At 49.7% G+C, this 15761-nt stretch overlaps 1 protein-coding gene across 4 annotated transcripts; it reads left to right on the top strand.

The window, feature by feature from the left end:
* Positions 1 to 9278: 9278 nt before the first annotated feature.
* Positions 9279 to 15070, top strand: ADCYAP1 (adenylate cyclase activating polypeptide 1). 4 transcript variants are annotated; one of them, XM_074576788.1, is made up of 5 exons: positions 9279 to 9670; positions 10994 to 11101; positions 13090 to 13224; positions 13742 to 13837; positions 14670 to 15070. In XM_074576788.1, the coding sequence occupies exons 1-5, from the start codon at positions 9426 to 9428 to the stop codon at positions 14854 to 14856; spliced, it is 771 nt and encodes a 256-aa protein (XP_074432889.1). In that variant the 5' UTR covers positions 9279 to 9425; the 3' UTR covers positions 14857 to 15070. The 4 variants fall into 4 exon arrangements, with proteins under 4 accessions (XP_074432889.1, XP_074432892.1, XP_074432891.1 ...); XM_074576791.1 differs by having other exon boundaries at positions 9426 to 9638; XM_074576790.1 differs by lacking the exon at positions 9279 to 9670 and adding an exon at positions 9809 to 10701.
* The last annotated feature ends 691 nt before the right edge of the window (positions 15071 to 15761 follow it).

Below are 15761 nucleotides of genomic sequence, written 5' to 3'. Positions count from 1 at the left end.
GCTATGGTGGGAGTACAATTGGGTTTTTCTCCTGCGAGTAAACCCCTCCTTGATATACTTGTGATACCTCTGTTGTGTATGATGCATCTGTGACATTTAGCAGGTTATGGCTGACTGGGGGTGGACATGACAGGATGGTACGGGACGGGACAGGACAGGATGGATGGATGCATCTTGTACTGCTGCGGTGCAAAACTGAGTGATGAGGATGTGATAGAAAGAGAGGGAGTCTGGGGCTGGGTTATTAAAGAGTGTGTCACAGGGCTTCTTTGAAATACATTTATAGGAACTTTGCTGTTCTCTGTGCAATACTACTTCTGTCAGAGACAGGGTTTTTCTTATAACATACTGGTTATTTTGTTGTTTTGTAGAAATGGTGTTTATGAGTTTCCATTGGAGGTACAGCTTCTGCTGGTTCCCTTGGGAGAGTAGTGCAAAGCTCTTACCCCTAGAAAGTTTTCCTTTTACCTCTACCTTAACATTTCACTTAGAAGACAGTCTGAAGATGTAAGATAACGTGAAATAAGCGGTTCCTACACCTGGTACTATGCAGGTGCCACTAACAGTTGTGGCGGTGTGTTCTCCCCTTTTCCCGCCCGCAACAACAGCCTAGTCCCAAGGAAGTCAAACTTTCAACACTCCCATTCATTGTATTTACATATTTAAAACTTGCTGCATTTCTAACCAGGACTCCAGGCCATCTAAGGATATTAGCAACCCGTAATAGTCACTGGGAGTTGCAGGTATGCAGTGCTCGGCGAGAGCAGGGCAGTAGCTATGAGTTAAAGCAACTGCAAGGGCTTTGCTCACAGATCCCCATGGAATTAAAGAGCCGTACCCAGCTTCACTCCACTTTGCTCCTTCCACAAAAATGTCTGAAAAGGGAAACCCACAGCCCCCTCACCTTTTCTCTATTTCGTACTAGTTCAAAATATTTGAGTTTAGTATCTCTCTGACCTTTCAGTTTTATATCACCTAACTGGAGCAGAGAGCTATTTTCTTCTTCAAGATGAGCTTCCCTTTCATTGCAGGCTCATTTAGGCTTAGGACTAATGTAGCACAGCACAGAATACCGCAAGGATTTGATGTTTTGCAGTGCTGTTCCCCGTTAACCGTTCCTAAATTTTATATCCATGAAACACGCGTTCTGGGGTGATTTCTCTCTCATGCTTTAGTATCTATACGATTAAGGAGGAATGAGCCTGAGAAAGTGTTTACCATATGTTTAACTTCTTAAACCAAATGCAGGCTTTGAAAACAGGAGGAATCATTGGGCATTACCCTTCTGTTCACAAACTCATAACAAGTTCATGCTTTTAATCTGTGGATCAATGCTCGGGAGCTACTGTCATCTTTCTAACGCACTCCAGTGACTGTGCTGACATTACCTGGTGCTGTGTTCCAGAATAGCAGTGCACACTGTTGTTCATTAAGAAAAAATATGAGGAAAACTCGTGATTCAGCTCTCCCTACTGCCTCTTCTTCCCCCAGGAAAATCAAGGAAGGACACCAACTGTATTGAGTGTAATGACTAACAGTATTGTTCACTAATCAACACTGGAAGATGGGGAAAGATTTCTTCTGAAGGACAGCTTTTGCTCTGTTGCAAAGTCTCCTTTGATTACCTTGTTCTCTGAGGATGAGTAATGTGGTTTTAATTATTTTTAGTTTAGTTCAAGATTATTAATCATCTTCAAACTAACAACAACTACAGGAATTCACTAGTGTTTCATGTCAGTTTTCTTTTTCGGAGGCATAGTTTTCCTCACCATTTAAGTGATGCTGATTTCTGCTTCCACTGGTGGAGACCATAACACAACAACTGCTATTCTGGAGACTGGGACAGGGCTGTCTTTAACTAAAATAACTTTTTATAGGATCTGAATACTAAACTTCCCTGAATCCATGACAGAACTCATCAGCATATATTTACTTTATAGATTAATGGCATGGAGTGTTTGAAGGCAAGGGAGATGTAACTCCTGAGTAGTAAACCTCCCCTGCTGGTGAAAAATTGGAGTCAGATAACCAAAAGTGATTGTCTGATCTCAGTAAAGTCATTAGGATCTTTGCTTTTGACATCAATGGGGTCAGGTATTTATTTTAGAGCTATTATGTTTTTTAGCTATGTGCTCCCAAGGAGGTCACTGAATTTGCTGTATTTCGTACTGTACTGGGTAAAGTAGATGGAAGATATTAATACATGCCTTATAAGAGCATTGTGACATTAGTAGTAATGCTTTTGGATTAAAGTTGTTACATAATTATAGCATATTTTATAATGATGAAGAACCCACAGAATAAGTACGGACCTATCATCAGCAGACCACAGGCAGCTTGTCTTTCATTTAGAAAAAAGGTTTTTTCCTAAATTTGTGATGTGATGGTTTTAGCCTAGTTATCTGAGTACTGAATTTATCCCTCTCATAAATAGAACTTTATACCCATATTCCAGTATTTACCTTGTAGCACAGGCTCTGGGATAATTGCATAAAAATATTCTACATTAGGAATGGGAGGAAAGAAACGGAGGATATGTGGAAATGAAGAGTACATAAGAAGCAATCACTGGCTCAGGACAGAAATGATAGATCTAATCTGAGGAGATAAGGGCATGAGATATATTCAAAACAGAGTTATTTACTGTCCATAGAACAGGGGTTTGAATAGATAATGTTCTTGACAATGTCTTTTTTTGATGAAAAGTTTTGGGTGTTTTTTTTCCCAGAGAGGTAAATACAACATAGAAAGGTATTTCCCTGTGGAGTCCCAATTAAAAAAACAAACAAACAACAAAACAAAACCAACACCCAAAAGCCAAACCACCTTTAATTGTTAGCATTAGGTAATAAGACAATGTTATTTCTATAATTCATTGCTCATACTTATTGTCTATCATGTTTCAGAGCAAACTCTTGTCACCCCCACATTTTAAATCAGATAAGCTAACTAAAGGTCTTTATTCAATGGTAATGTGTTCATTTCAGATAGTTAAAACAAACCCAATGAATACATTTTAGGACAATCATCTCAAGTGTTGCTGAGACTCAGAAGAAAATTCTTTTTGCTGTAGAGTGAAATATGTCAGAGGATTACCCCAAATTATATGCAATTAATTACTTTTTCTGAAATCCCATATGCAAAGTCAATAATGTCCTTGCACTCTGTATCTAGAAAGCCCCAGGAAACGGAATTTCACTACAGTGAAAAATACTGTATTAAAGTTTCAGGCTTTTATACATATCCAGAGTGTCATAATTTATTGTTTTGTTGTTTCTGTTGAAAAATCCAGTTACCTCTGGAGATTCAAGACAAATTTGGGGGTCGAAAGAGAAGGTTCAGTCTTGCAATGTCCAAGCAACTTCTGGTGGTGTTAAGCTCTGTAAACTCCTATGAAATTCAAAGAGGACCAAAGGCAGCAGTTTTTACATAGTGAGCTCAATAGACACGTACCTGGAGTTAAGAAATCACTTAGGAGTTTCTGCAGACAATCTTCATTCCTAATGAGAAAGGTCAATAAATCTAGTGCAGTTCTGTCTGAAATCAGTAAGAGTCTTTCCCGTGGCATTACAAGGGTCAGAGACCAATTTTTGACATTACAAGAGGCCATTACGAACATCCAGTCTGACCTTTGCATAAAGCAGGGCAAAGAATTTGGCTCAATAGCTTGGGATCTTTTAGAAAGACAGCAAGCCTGACTTTAAAGATTTTCAAGTAATGGAGATTGTAATCCAATTCTGTTTAAGTGATTAATTGCCTTAGCTGTTACAGAAATACATTTTATTAGAGGATAGAGATGGAGCAGGCCATAAGGCCACATGCAGGAAATTCTTTGTGCTATCTTTATATATAACAACTAAGAATCACCTGTTTCTTTTTAGGCTAAGTAGACCTAAGTACTTTATTGAAGTTCAATGAATAAAATAATGTTTAAAAACAGTGATGCTGCCTTATAATTACAGGCTTTGGCCCTTAAACATACACCAGTGGGTCATGTCTGCAGTTAGATATGCCTTTCATGCTGTTTGATTATGGCATGTTTCAAAGCCCGGGAAGCTGAGAAACTGGCAGTTAAAGGCAATCGGGTGCTAAAATAGCCCCTGGTCTCACACAGATGGTGAGGTGGCTGTTGGTGTGGGACGCTGATGGAGAAATCCAACCCACGGCCTTGCTGGGGACAGCCGTCATGCAAATGTCTTGGTGCTTTCTGCTAGCCCAGTTACAACAGCAGCCAAAAAGCATGTGCTGGCTCCTGGCCCCGGTGCCTGGCTCGTGGCCCCAGTGTCTGCTGTCCCATCCGCTGCTGGCACAGAGGCCAGCAAACCCAGCTCCCCGGTCTCACCCCACACCCTGCGTCTTTCTGGAGCTGTGCATCTGGCCGAGCAGGGACCCTCCTGTGCCACTAGGCACAAAATGGGGACCTAAACTGCATGAAGGGCTTCCACACTCGGGGCAATTTTGGCTGTGGGCAGCACGGGCTGCAGCCCCACAAGGCAGACACTGCACTGCAGGGTGCACAAGCCACTGAGGACAGGCTTCTGTGCCCAACCAAATGTCTCTTCTCTTTTCCTTAATGAGACAGACTTCATTATTCTCCTCTCACAATATGTGGTTCTGATTGATATTTACTGGGCTCTGCGTGACCCATCTCTGTTGTCTCTAGCGTGGTTAATTGGAATTATTGAGCGGCGCCCGGCTCTGGCAGGCTGGGATTCACCCCTGTTGGGATGGTCCTCACCTGCCCACCCTGGCCTGCCTCTGCGCAGTCTTGCTCCCGTCAGACTGAATTAAACCGCGCTGTCAGGAGCCAGGGACCCTTCAACAGTTTTCCAGCACAAGCAACACCAAATTAGTGTTTGGTAATAGGCTGCACACTGTTTTGTAATAAGAAAATATGGATGATTCTATTTATTCCCTCTCGCTCCTGCAATGATAAGAAATGTTCTAATTCATTATTAATTTGTTCCAACTATTTCTGGTAAATCTAAACTATGAATAACTTTAGCTGTGCCATTAGCAATACCTCAAAACTACAGATGGATTTTAGTTTCTGGACACAGGCACATAACAGTCCTACTGTTTCTAAAGGTGTACCCAAAATACTGTCACATTTGGGTACAAAACCAGTACTCAACGTTCACACTAGGTTACAGCTTCATCTAAAACAACCTAGAACATAAAGATATTTTGGGCATTATTTGTCCAGTATTAATTATTGGAGCTTGGCAGCATTCCGTGAAACTTTGTATATTCAATCTGCTTAAGGATTTACCTTCCCCTGAATACTGGACCAAACGGAAGTGAGAGTGGGAGTAGACCTAAACCTGCTGCCAGTGGTAAAGGCTTTTATTATGTCCTGTGGACTAGCAAGTCTTTAGTGGCATTTTGTAGGTTGATGGTTTTAGTGAAGAGTAGGCCTTTGGAATATTAAACCTTCAAAAGGTGATTTTTTTTATTATTGTTTGCCTTTCATAATTTATTTCTCTACTTTTCATACATAAATGATTGATCAAAGAACCACGGTCAGGCAACATCAAGGAAAATTTTTTTCTTCTCTTGTAGAATACGAATTTACTTCGATGAAAGGTGGGAGATTATAACTGAAGGAGGGTAGATTTGTATTAGATATTAGGAAGAAATTCTTTACTCTGAGGGCAGCGAGAAACTGGAACAGGTTGCCCAGAGATGTTGTGGATGCCCCATCCCTGGAAGTGTTCAAGGCTGGGTTGATGGGGCTTTGAGCAGCCTGGTCTTGTGTGAGGTGTCCCTGCCCATGGCAGGGGGGTTGGAGCTACATGATCTTTAAGGTCTCTTTCAACTCTAACCATTCTATGATTCTATTAAATGTATCTATTGTTTCCAAGGAAATTATCTGTCACGTGCGTAGTGTAGTGGTACCTCCTTGTGGAACCAAGTCCACTGTTTGGTCTTTCATTCATCTAGAAATGCTTTTCTTGCCTTTGTGTTTGGATGGGAATAACTTCCTTTACCTCTGTGTTGTTCTAGTCATCCGGCTTCATTTACTGGAAAGGGGGAGGAGCACGCCCACCACTTAAGATCAAACACTGAGCTTCTGTGTGGGCAATCCCGCAAGACACCAGCAACCCGCTGACTTTGTCTCCCACCATGAGCTCTAAGCAGGGGCAAGAGCAGGATGACTGCACTCCTGGTGCTCCCACGCAGCTGCCCCGGGAAATACTGTCCTGCCTCATCACTTCAGAAAAGAAAAGGAAAAAGAAAAACCCCAGCCCTTTTCTTCAGAGTGCATATACTTAAGATTTTTTTTTAACTGTTTACTTGGAAATATAAATAAGATGATAAAAGGAAGCAAGGAATTATCTGGAAGATCCTCACAAAGACTTTGCCAATGCTTAGTGGTCACCTGTGAAGAGGCTGGCAAGGATCCCAGCCACCAGGCAAGGCTTGCCTCTCTCATGTCTTGAGAGAGTTGCAGTCCCAGTGCTGTCCCTGGTTATTGCTCTCTATTTTTTCCATAATTTGTACCTCCTGCCCAGAAGATCCCTGAGTGTGGGATGGATTATAGCTTTGCTTCTTCAATCTGCGGCAGATGCAAGGAAGCGCACCGATGTATATGTTTTCCACAATGCTCATAAACATGCTGCTGCTTCTACTTAAAGAAGAAAGCACAAGAGGGGATGATTTAATAAAAGAAAAAAACCCCCAACTTTGCAAATGAGATGCTTCAGTGCTCTTTGTCCCTGAGTCAATTGCAATGTAGCCTCGAGGAGGAAAGTGGGGCTTTCCTGCCTCTGCCGTGGGTGCCATGTCTCAGCTGGAAGTGCTGAAATGTCCACCAAGCCCTGGCTTCCCCTGTTTGAGCTTTAGTAACTCCTGTTCTTCTGACAGGTGATCCCTAATTAGCCATTATCAGATGACCACAGCTACACCTGAGTGATGGAGGAGTTAATATCCCCTCTGCCAAGTTCATCCTTCCTAGAAGCTACCTCTTAGAGAGGAGGGGGCTGGAAAGCCAAGAAAAGATGAAGGCTGGCATTATGTTCATAAAGCTGATCTAGATGTGTACTCATTGGGTCTGCAATGGGTTCCCCAAGCCACCCCTGTAAGAAAGGAGGCCTGGGGAGAGATAATAACAAGATAGATGATAAATCCATAGTGTATGTATGTGTATGAGAGAGAGACAGCTGGGCTGGCAGGATTGTTTGCTTTTGAGAAAGAGGAATTAATCCTTTTCCATATTGGCAGAAAAGCAAGTGCCCTTTCATGAGAAAACTACGTATTCCAGACCCATCAATCCTCCAGGTTCCTTTTAAAATACTCAACTAAGGTGTGACATACTGAGAAAATATGAATATAGTGGCTGGACATCTGACAAATGTGCATGAGATATCATCCAGCTTTATGGACCAATAAAGTTCCTGACTGTTTGATAGATTACTCATGGTATTTTTTATAGAAATATGGATAATTATGCAAAAAAAGAGGTTTTCTGAAGAGTGGAAAAGATATTCATTATGGTACATGATAAAGTACATTCCTTGAATTAAACCTATGGCAGTGGGTTTCAGAGCAGTCAGTCCCGGTCAGGCTTAACAAGGCTCAGAGGATGTAAGCTCCCCTAGAAATATCTATAGAATTATAATGCTCTAGTTAATAAAATAGATATTTAAAATAGCATAGTCAGGTAAATTAAAAGGTCTAATTTAAGCTGGTAGGAGAAAGATGAAGGAAATTCTGCCAGTGAAAAACCTACTTTTCTTCAGATGCTGCCTTAGGAGTTTGCCTTAGAGGCAAGTATTATAAACCTTCAATCCCTCTCAGCCTTGAAATGACAGAGTTATCTAGAAATTTACTTATATGTGGAGACCAGATTTAAACCTTTGCTTATTCAGCCTAAACCGCAATCATGTCTTACGCGTATTCACGTCGTGCACGCACACACACACACACCAGTGAAGTAGACCGAGATGCCGTGAGACTTTTATTGGCATGAATCATGTGAGTTACTCACCCTCAGCGAGAGCCTAGAAGCTGTGGGGTTTTGGTTTTTTTGTGCAAACCGTCCTGACATCGCTCCTGCCTGTGCAGTGCCACCAGGGTGGCACCGGGCCCCTTACGTGGTGTCTGGAGCTTCGGGTCTTTTTTTTTTTTTCTTTTTACAGAAATCTGTCTCTCTGTGATGCTGATGCCCGGTAGTTCAGGCATCCCGGTATTTTCTGTAAGGAGGTGGGAAGAGTGGGAAGGGAGGAGAGGAAATGAGACGGCGTAAATAAAAAAGTAGCTGAAAGTAGTTTGGTTTTTTTTGTTTTTGTTTTTTTTTTTTTTTAATTATTATTTCTTTCCTGTTCTTTAGGTGGCGCCCTCCGCTCACAGACGATCCGCGCTGGCGCAGCGCCCGCCGCTCCCCGCGCTCCGCGGCCGCGGAGCGCGGGGAGCGGCGGGCGCTGCGCCAGCGGGGGAAGCCCATCGCGCCGTTCCCTTTCTTCTACCGGGGACCCTTCCCGGTCCTACACGCCCGACAACTGGAATGACAACCGGGACAGAGTCCTGCTGCGTCCTGTCCCGTTTAGCCCCGGCATCGCGTCGGTGGTCATTTCTACGGGAATAATTCATTCGCGTTGAGTTTGCTTTATCTCCGGAAAATAACGGAAACCTGAAATGCCCGTAATAGGAACGTAATTGTATGGTGCGTTTTTTGTTGTTGTTGGTTTTTTTGAGAAATCGATTTGGGCTCAAATAACTCATCTGAGCGTGTTACACCAAACCCATTCAAATAGGAAACAGGAGAACTAAATTATTGCTGCTTCCTGAACTCTCTGCTTATGATCCCAATAATTAAAATGTGCAGTAATGGCTCCTGCAGCCTGTATTTCTTTGGGTAATTCTCGGAAATGAAGGGCTGATTTTCGGCCGCTGAGGGAGGTGGGGACGCGCAGACGAGCGCAATCGCAGCGGACGGTGGTCCGCGCCCGGCGCTCGCCGCATCACTTGGGGGAAAATAATCCTGGCGGCGGGGAACTCCCCAGGGAAGGGATTTCCCTCCCAGTCCCTCCGGCAAATCAACTTTTTTTTTTTTTTCCTTTTTCCTTCCCCCCCCCCCCCCGCGCCCATGGCGTTCCTTTCCCCTCCCGATCTGCCCAGCGCTGCGAGTCGCACGTCTGTCTCTGCACAAGGCGGGGAGGGGAGAGGGTCGGGCCAAGGGGCTGGACGGGGAGGGGGGGAAGGGAGAAGGAGACCCCCAGCGCCCCCGGGGTGGGGGGGCCCGTCCCCTGCGCCCTGCGGCTGCGGCACACGCGGAGCGATTACGGCGCTGCTGGTTTCCCCGGGGGGGGACCCTTGCGTAATGAGAACAATATTAACAATCTTTAAAAGGAGAAAAAAAAAGAAAAAGAAAAAGAGGGGGCTCAGGAAAAAAAAAAAAAGGCATTCCTATCCCCAAAATCTCCATGGAAGTGAGGGTTCCGCGCCGGGGCTGCTCCGCGCCAGGCGGCTCCGCGCGGGCCCGCGCCCAGCGGCGGTCCCGGACCCCGGTGCGGGTGACCTGGCCCCGCGGAGAGACGCGGAGCAAAGCCGCGGGGATGCACAAGTGCGGGGACCCCCGCTTCCTCCCCTCCCCCACAAATCGCCCTCCTCCGCCTCCTGGTCCCTTCCCACGGCAGGTAAAACTTGACCGCGGCGAGCATCCTTCTAGGTTTGTGGGATAGGTTGTGGGGTTTTTCTGTGTGTTGCTGTTTGGTTGTTGGTTTAGTTGCATCTGTTTTTTTTTTCCTTTTTTTTTTTCCTTTTTTTTGGGGGGGGGAGGGAGGGGAGGAAGCGTGAGTTGGTGTTTATGAGAAGCTTTATGACTCCTGATAAGCTCATCTTTGAGGACGACACAGAACTGTGTTCCTTGAGGAATTGGGGTGGTGACGTCTTTTCTGATACCCGATTATTACGTGACTGGGGGGGAAAAAAAAAAAAAAAAGGCATTTGATTCATGAATAAAAATCCGGACACCACCACGGGGGCAACAAACAATATTGCCCGTCCTCTAAGGTAACAAGCAGGCAAATGTTTACGAAGAGGGCTCTTGCTGAAGCGGGGTGTTTGCAAAGATTTTGTTGCTAATTGCGTATCAGACGGAAGGCTGCGGAAGGCTGGTCAAGTTTGGAGCCACCGAGCAGGAAGAGAAGAAGAGGAGAAGGCTGAAGGCGCTCAGTGAGGGGAGAGATCTGGGGAAGACAACATCGCACGCAGCCAGCCCGCGGCTCCCCGCCTCCGCTCCCTCCCGGGCTCGCTCGCTCTCTTCCCCCTTCCCCTGCGCTCCCTTCTCCGGCGACATCTCGCTCCATCCCTCTTTCTCCCTTCCCTTGCAGACTCCACTCCACATCTGTGCTGCTACCGGCAAACTTTTTTTCCTTTATCTTTTTCTTTAATTCCCCCCACCCTCTCCCTTTTTCTTTTTGGAGTGGATTCCCCTAAAACCAGCAAACAACTAACTGCTGCTTTTGCGTCTTCTTCATCCCGCGGGTCCTTTGCCCATCGGAGAGGCGATGCCACGAGGGTTTTAACTCCTTTCGGCCGCAACTTGGGAGACAGCTCTATTTTTACCCCCATTTGAGGGGTCTTTTTTTCTTCTTCTTCTTTTTTTTTTTTTTTTTTTTTTTTTTTTTTTTTTTAAAAGACCTGCCCTTTTAGTTTCGCAGACAAACGCTCTTAGTGCCGGGTGTTTAGAGTTTAATGGTAAGGACACGAAGCGGCTCGCCGGGTCTTTCCGCAGCGCTCTCGGGGCGGGCGGGCACCGACGGGGCGGGCGGCGGCGGCAGCGCTCCGCGCCGGGCACCGCTACGCGCTTCTCCGCACCTCTCCGCGCCGGCATCCAGCTGCCCAGAGCACTTGCCCCCAGGGAGCCGCGCTCCCTCCCTCCTCCGCAGGCTCGGCCGGGGGCTTGGTGGGTCGTGGGGTGATTTTTTTTTCGCTTTTTTTTTTTTTTTTTTAATTTTTTGACAGCGGTTTTCCTTTCCCTCCCGCACAGAGTGGCAATGTGTAGCAAAGCGATCCTAGCACTCCTGGTCTATGGCATAATAATGCACTGCAGCGTCTACTGCTCACCTGCGGCCGGACTTCAGTACCCGGCGCTCAGGTAAGTCCGTCCCCCGCCTGGGGGCTCCGCCGGGACCCCTTCAGGCCCCCGCTGCCTCGGCTTTGCTAAGGGCAAGGGAATCTTATCAGGGAGGAAAGTAGAAGGGGACGGGGGGGGACTCATCAAAAAACCCCCTCCACTTAAGCTGTGCGCCCACCCCCTCCGCCTTGGGAGAGGAGCCGCCGGAAGGGTCAGGCGGGGGGGATGTCCCCCCGTCGTCGTGCCCCCCCTCCATCTGGAGCACTGGCTTCCCCCGGGACCGCTCCCCGGGATCCCGGCGCGGTGGGGCCGGAGGGTGGGGAGGCTGCTTCTGCTGCGTCTCGGTGGGAGCGGGCCAAGGTCCCGGAGCATCTCGTCGGTTCCCAGCAGCTACCCCCCCTTCGCCTGCCCCCTCCCCTGCACTGGTCCCGGCGCTTTACCGGCCGCTTTCAGTTGCCCGCAAGCTCGCCCAGGGTGACGAGAGTCGCCTGCCCGTACCGGGGCAGGGGGACCGGGGGGTGGTGGTGGGGGCACCGTTGGCTACAAGCATGCGAAGGTTGTCATGGCTCGTGTAAGCAGCAGTGGAGTTGACGGGAATTCAGTCTCTTCCCCTGTTTACCTGTCTGTATACGACCCCCCTTCTCAAGGGGGAGAGCGGCTGGCACAAGGTTGTTTGTTTGTTTGTGTCTGTTCGGAGTTGTCTTGCCTGGGCTCCAGCGCAGACTGATGCCCGGTGCTGTCCCTTTCCACCTGGCAGCCGGGGGCTTTTGGCCCCCTCTGTGTTTGGGGCGAGAGTGGGGTGACCCTCACAAGCGTCGGCACAATTTCCCATGCTGGGACGTGGCGGGGGGGGGAGCGCAGGGCACCCGGTCCGGGACGGCCGCGGGCAGCCTGGTCCCACCCTGCTCGTAGCCTGCTTGGGCCACCGGTGTTGCTTGGCTTGGGGGGAGTTTTGGTGCTGTTGTCCTGCCCCACCGGCGCTTGGCTCTATGCCGGGGTGCCCTACGGGGGTCACGGCTGTGCGGCTCAGCTGTGAGGGGGGTTCGATGCCAGGCGCGCAGGGCTGTCCGAAGAGGGTGTCCCTTCTGGGGCTACGAGGTGTCGGGGACGGCTGAGAGCATCTCCCTCCCCTCCCCAGGCAAAGGGGCTGCGGGGTAGCCGGCTCGGTGGCCTGCGGGGCCATTAGCCGGCAGCAACCTGGCTCTCTCTATTCAAGCGCCTGAATTAGCAGGAGTGAAACACTTTAGCGGCATCTATTATTAATACCTCCGCTAAAGCTCACAGACAAAAATAGCTGCCTGTAACGTACAATGACCTACATCGTACTGCAAAGAGGGAGGCAGAGAGCAGGGGGGAGGGAAGCTGGGGTGGGGGGCGGACACAAAACTGGCGAGATCTCAAAGGGCAGAGGCACCATTCAACGAAAAACACCACCAGGCGAAGCCCCCACCCCCCCCCCCCCCCCGGCCCGGCGGGCGCTGCGGGGAGGAGCGGGGCGCGGCCCCGGCCCCGGCGGCGGGGGCTGCCGTTCACCGCCCCGTCCCCGCCGGGGAGGCGGCTTGGCTCCCGCCCAGCCCCTGGCACACGCACACGCGTGTGTGTGCGCGTGTGTGTGCGGCAGCCTGCACGGCTGTGCCTGCGTGCGCTCCGCTCGGGAAGCACCAGCCGTGGCTGTGGCAGAGAGGGGCTGTTTCTCGGGCCGGAGGGGGCCGGGACGGGGACACGGGGGTGGTGGTGGGGGGATGTTTTGAGGCTTTTCTCGGAACACGTCTGACGGCGGGTGTGTTCCCTCCCCCGTGGTCCAGCCCCGCAGAGGAGGCGGAGGGCGGGGATGGGGAGCGGCCGGGCGCAGGGAGGGGATGGGGGCAGACGGACGGGGCTCCCGGGGCGCCCGGGTCGGCTCCGCCGGGGGGCGGCCACCGAGGCAGCCGGGAGCCGGCGGCGGGGAGCGGAGCGGAGGGCCCCGGCGAGCCCGGCTGACTCCTTCCCCTCGCTGCTCTCGTTGCCAGGCTGGAGGATGAAGTCTACGACGAGGACGGGAACACCCTGCCGGACTTCGCCTATGACCACGAGCCCCTCGGTATAGCGAATCCGTCCTCCGTGATCGGCGAGATGTACACCTTGTATTACCCACCGGAAAAGAGGTGACTGCAACTCGCGGGGTGTCAGGCGTGAATTTGGAGCCGGGAGCAAAACGGGTCTGGCCGAGCCGATTGGGGGAAAAAAAAATAATAAAACCCAACAAGCTAACAGCAACCAAATATGTATATATACGTATATATGTATATATGTAAATCCCGAACCCAAACAAACGACCACGCTGCCCGGGTCCCCGTGCCCAGTTTAAAGCCTAGAAGAAATGGAAAAGCCGCCTTACCTCCAGCAGCGCGGGGGAGGGAGCGGGGGAGCCGCCCGCGGCGGGTAGGGCTCAGCGATGCTCCCGCAAACGGAGCAGAAATGCCCAGCCAGCGCCGAGCCGAGCAAGTGCGGCGGGGAGGGGTCTGGGTGGGGAAGAGGGGTCCCGGGGGACGCGGGGAGATGCCGCCCTCCGCTCGCCGGCGGGGAGGGACGGTCGCCACCGCCGCCGCCCGGGCTCCCGCACCCCGCCGCAGCCGGCTCCCGGGCCTCGCCGCTCATCCGCGGGCTCTTCCCTCCGCCCAGGCACGCCGATGGGATCTTCAACAAAGCCTACAGGAAACTCCTGGGCCAGTTATCCGCCAGGAAATATCTGCACTCCCTGATGGCCAAACGGGTCGGGTAAGGGTTTCTGCTCTTTCTTTTCCCGCGGTGGGCGTTGGTGCTGCCGGAGCGGAGGCGCTTAAAAGGCCGCGGCTGGAGGGAACAAAGCTGCCCCGGCCGGGGCTGGGAATTTGTTGCCGGAGTGGGGGTTCGGCTCCCCAAACCTCAACCGACCCTGGCAGCGGCTCCCAGACCGCTCCCGGAGCGGCGTGAGCCCGGCTGTCAGCGCAGGCATTCCCGGAGGTTTAATATCCTCGGGCATACATATGTATATATGCGTGTATATATGTGTGTCCATGATTTTTTTGCAAGCGGGTGATTTAAAATTAAGAAGTTGGGCAGCCTCCCCGGTCTGCTAGGCGGGTGGGTGTGGGGGAGCAGTCTGTCGGAAGCGATGACCGAGGGCTGGGCTGAAGCGGGGGGGACTCGGCCGCAGCCCCACGCACCCCCAGGCGCCGGGCGGGTCTCCGCGGGGCTCCCCGCCGCCGGCGGGGCAGGGGCGAGCCGGGTGCCACCCGCCGCCCTTCGGCAGAAGGTATCACGTTAATAAAGCCCCGGGGAGAGCAGCTTTCCCTGCCGCAATGAATAATTCATGGCGGGGAGATATTGTCTCCGCCGCCGCCACTTGCGCGCACCGCGTCGGGAGCGGGGTTTCGGCGCGGCCTTTGTCTCCCCGCGCATCTTCCGCGCAAACGTGTTGCGCGACGGGGGGTGGGGGGGGGGAGCGGCCGCCGCGGGGCTGGGCAGGGCCGGGGGGTGGGTGGGGTGGGGCGGCGCGGAGAGGCGCGGAGAGGCGCGGAGGGGCGGAGCGGCCCCGCCTGATGCAGCTTGTGCTTCTCGGTGCTTGCAGCGGTGCCGGCGGCGGCCTGGGGGACGAGGCGGAACCGCTGACCAAGCGGCACATAGACGGCATCTTCACGGACAGCTACAGCCGCTACCGGAAACAAATGGCTGTCAAGAAATACTTAGCAGCCGTCCTGGGGAAAAGGTATAAACAAAGAGTTAAAAACAAAGGACGCCGAGTAGCGTATTTGTAGCGATGAGTTACCAGCCACTCCTGTGTATACAAAGTCCTGAGAGAGAGAGAGAGAGAGAGAGAGAAAGAGAGAGAGAGAGAGAAACCCAACAACAACAAAAAAAAATCTAAACAAAAACAAAAGTCATTTCCAAACTGACTGAACAATCACCGCTCCTGTGTTATCTAAACATGTATTTATGTATGAAGTAAAGCCATTAAATGAATATTTTGATAATAATATTGTTTTTCTTTTGTACAAAAGCACTAGAGAAACGCACAGATCTACTTTGTGGACCAATCATTAAGTTATATATAATATATAAATATATATATATAAATACTACTACGAATACTAAAGAACAATTCTTCATATAAAACCTGCACAAGAACAAGAATTCGCCTGAGCTGTTTATGTTTTTATATAAAATAAATAGAAAAAAAAGACAATCATTGTTTTGAATATTACTCCTATTTTTGTAATGGAAATTAAAAGGATAGTATTTTTATCCGCGACAGGGTCGAGGACATTAATTTTCACCATTTGCTACTGTACATAGAGAAGGATGCCCTGCTCCCAGGGGATTATGAGGAAAATGATTTGGGAAAATTGGTGAAGCAGATTCTTCCCCCGGTGAGTCTCAAGGCAGGCTCCTTTGCCACTTTAGCCTCTCCGAAGGGGCAGCGTACCCTTTCCTCTAGATTTCGATTTATTTTTTTTCCCTCCTGCTTTCTTTGATTCCAGTTGTATCTGTATTAGTGTCTCCTCAAACAATGAGCTTAGAGGATAATTCTCTTGTGAAAACAACAGCTCGATCCAAATTGTGCATCTCTGTTGCCTATTGGAGGGAGAAATAGTTAAAACGACAACAACCAAATTTCAGAACAAAACCAAAAAAAAAAAAAAAAGAAGCCAAATGCAACCCC

The sequence above is a fragment of the Larus michahellis genome, chromosome 2 (assembly GCF_964199755.1).
Source record: "Larus michahellis chromosome 2, bLarMic1.1, whole genome shotgun sequence".
In the NCBI taxonomy this organism is placed as follows: domain Eukaryota; kingdom Metazoa; phylum Chordata; class Aves; order Charadriiformes; family Laridae; genus Larus; species Larus michahellis.
This window is presented reverse-complemented; position numbering and strand designations above follow the sequence as displayed.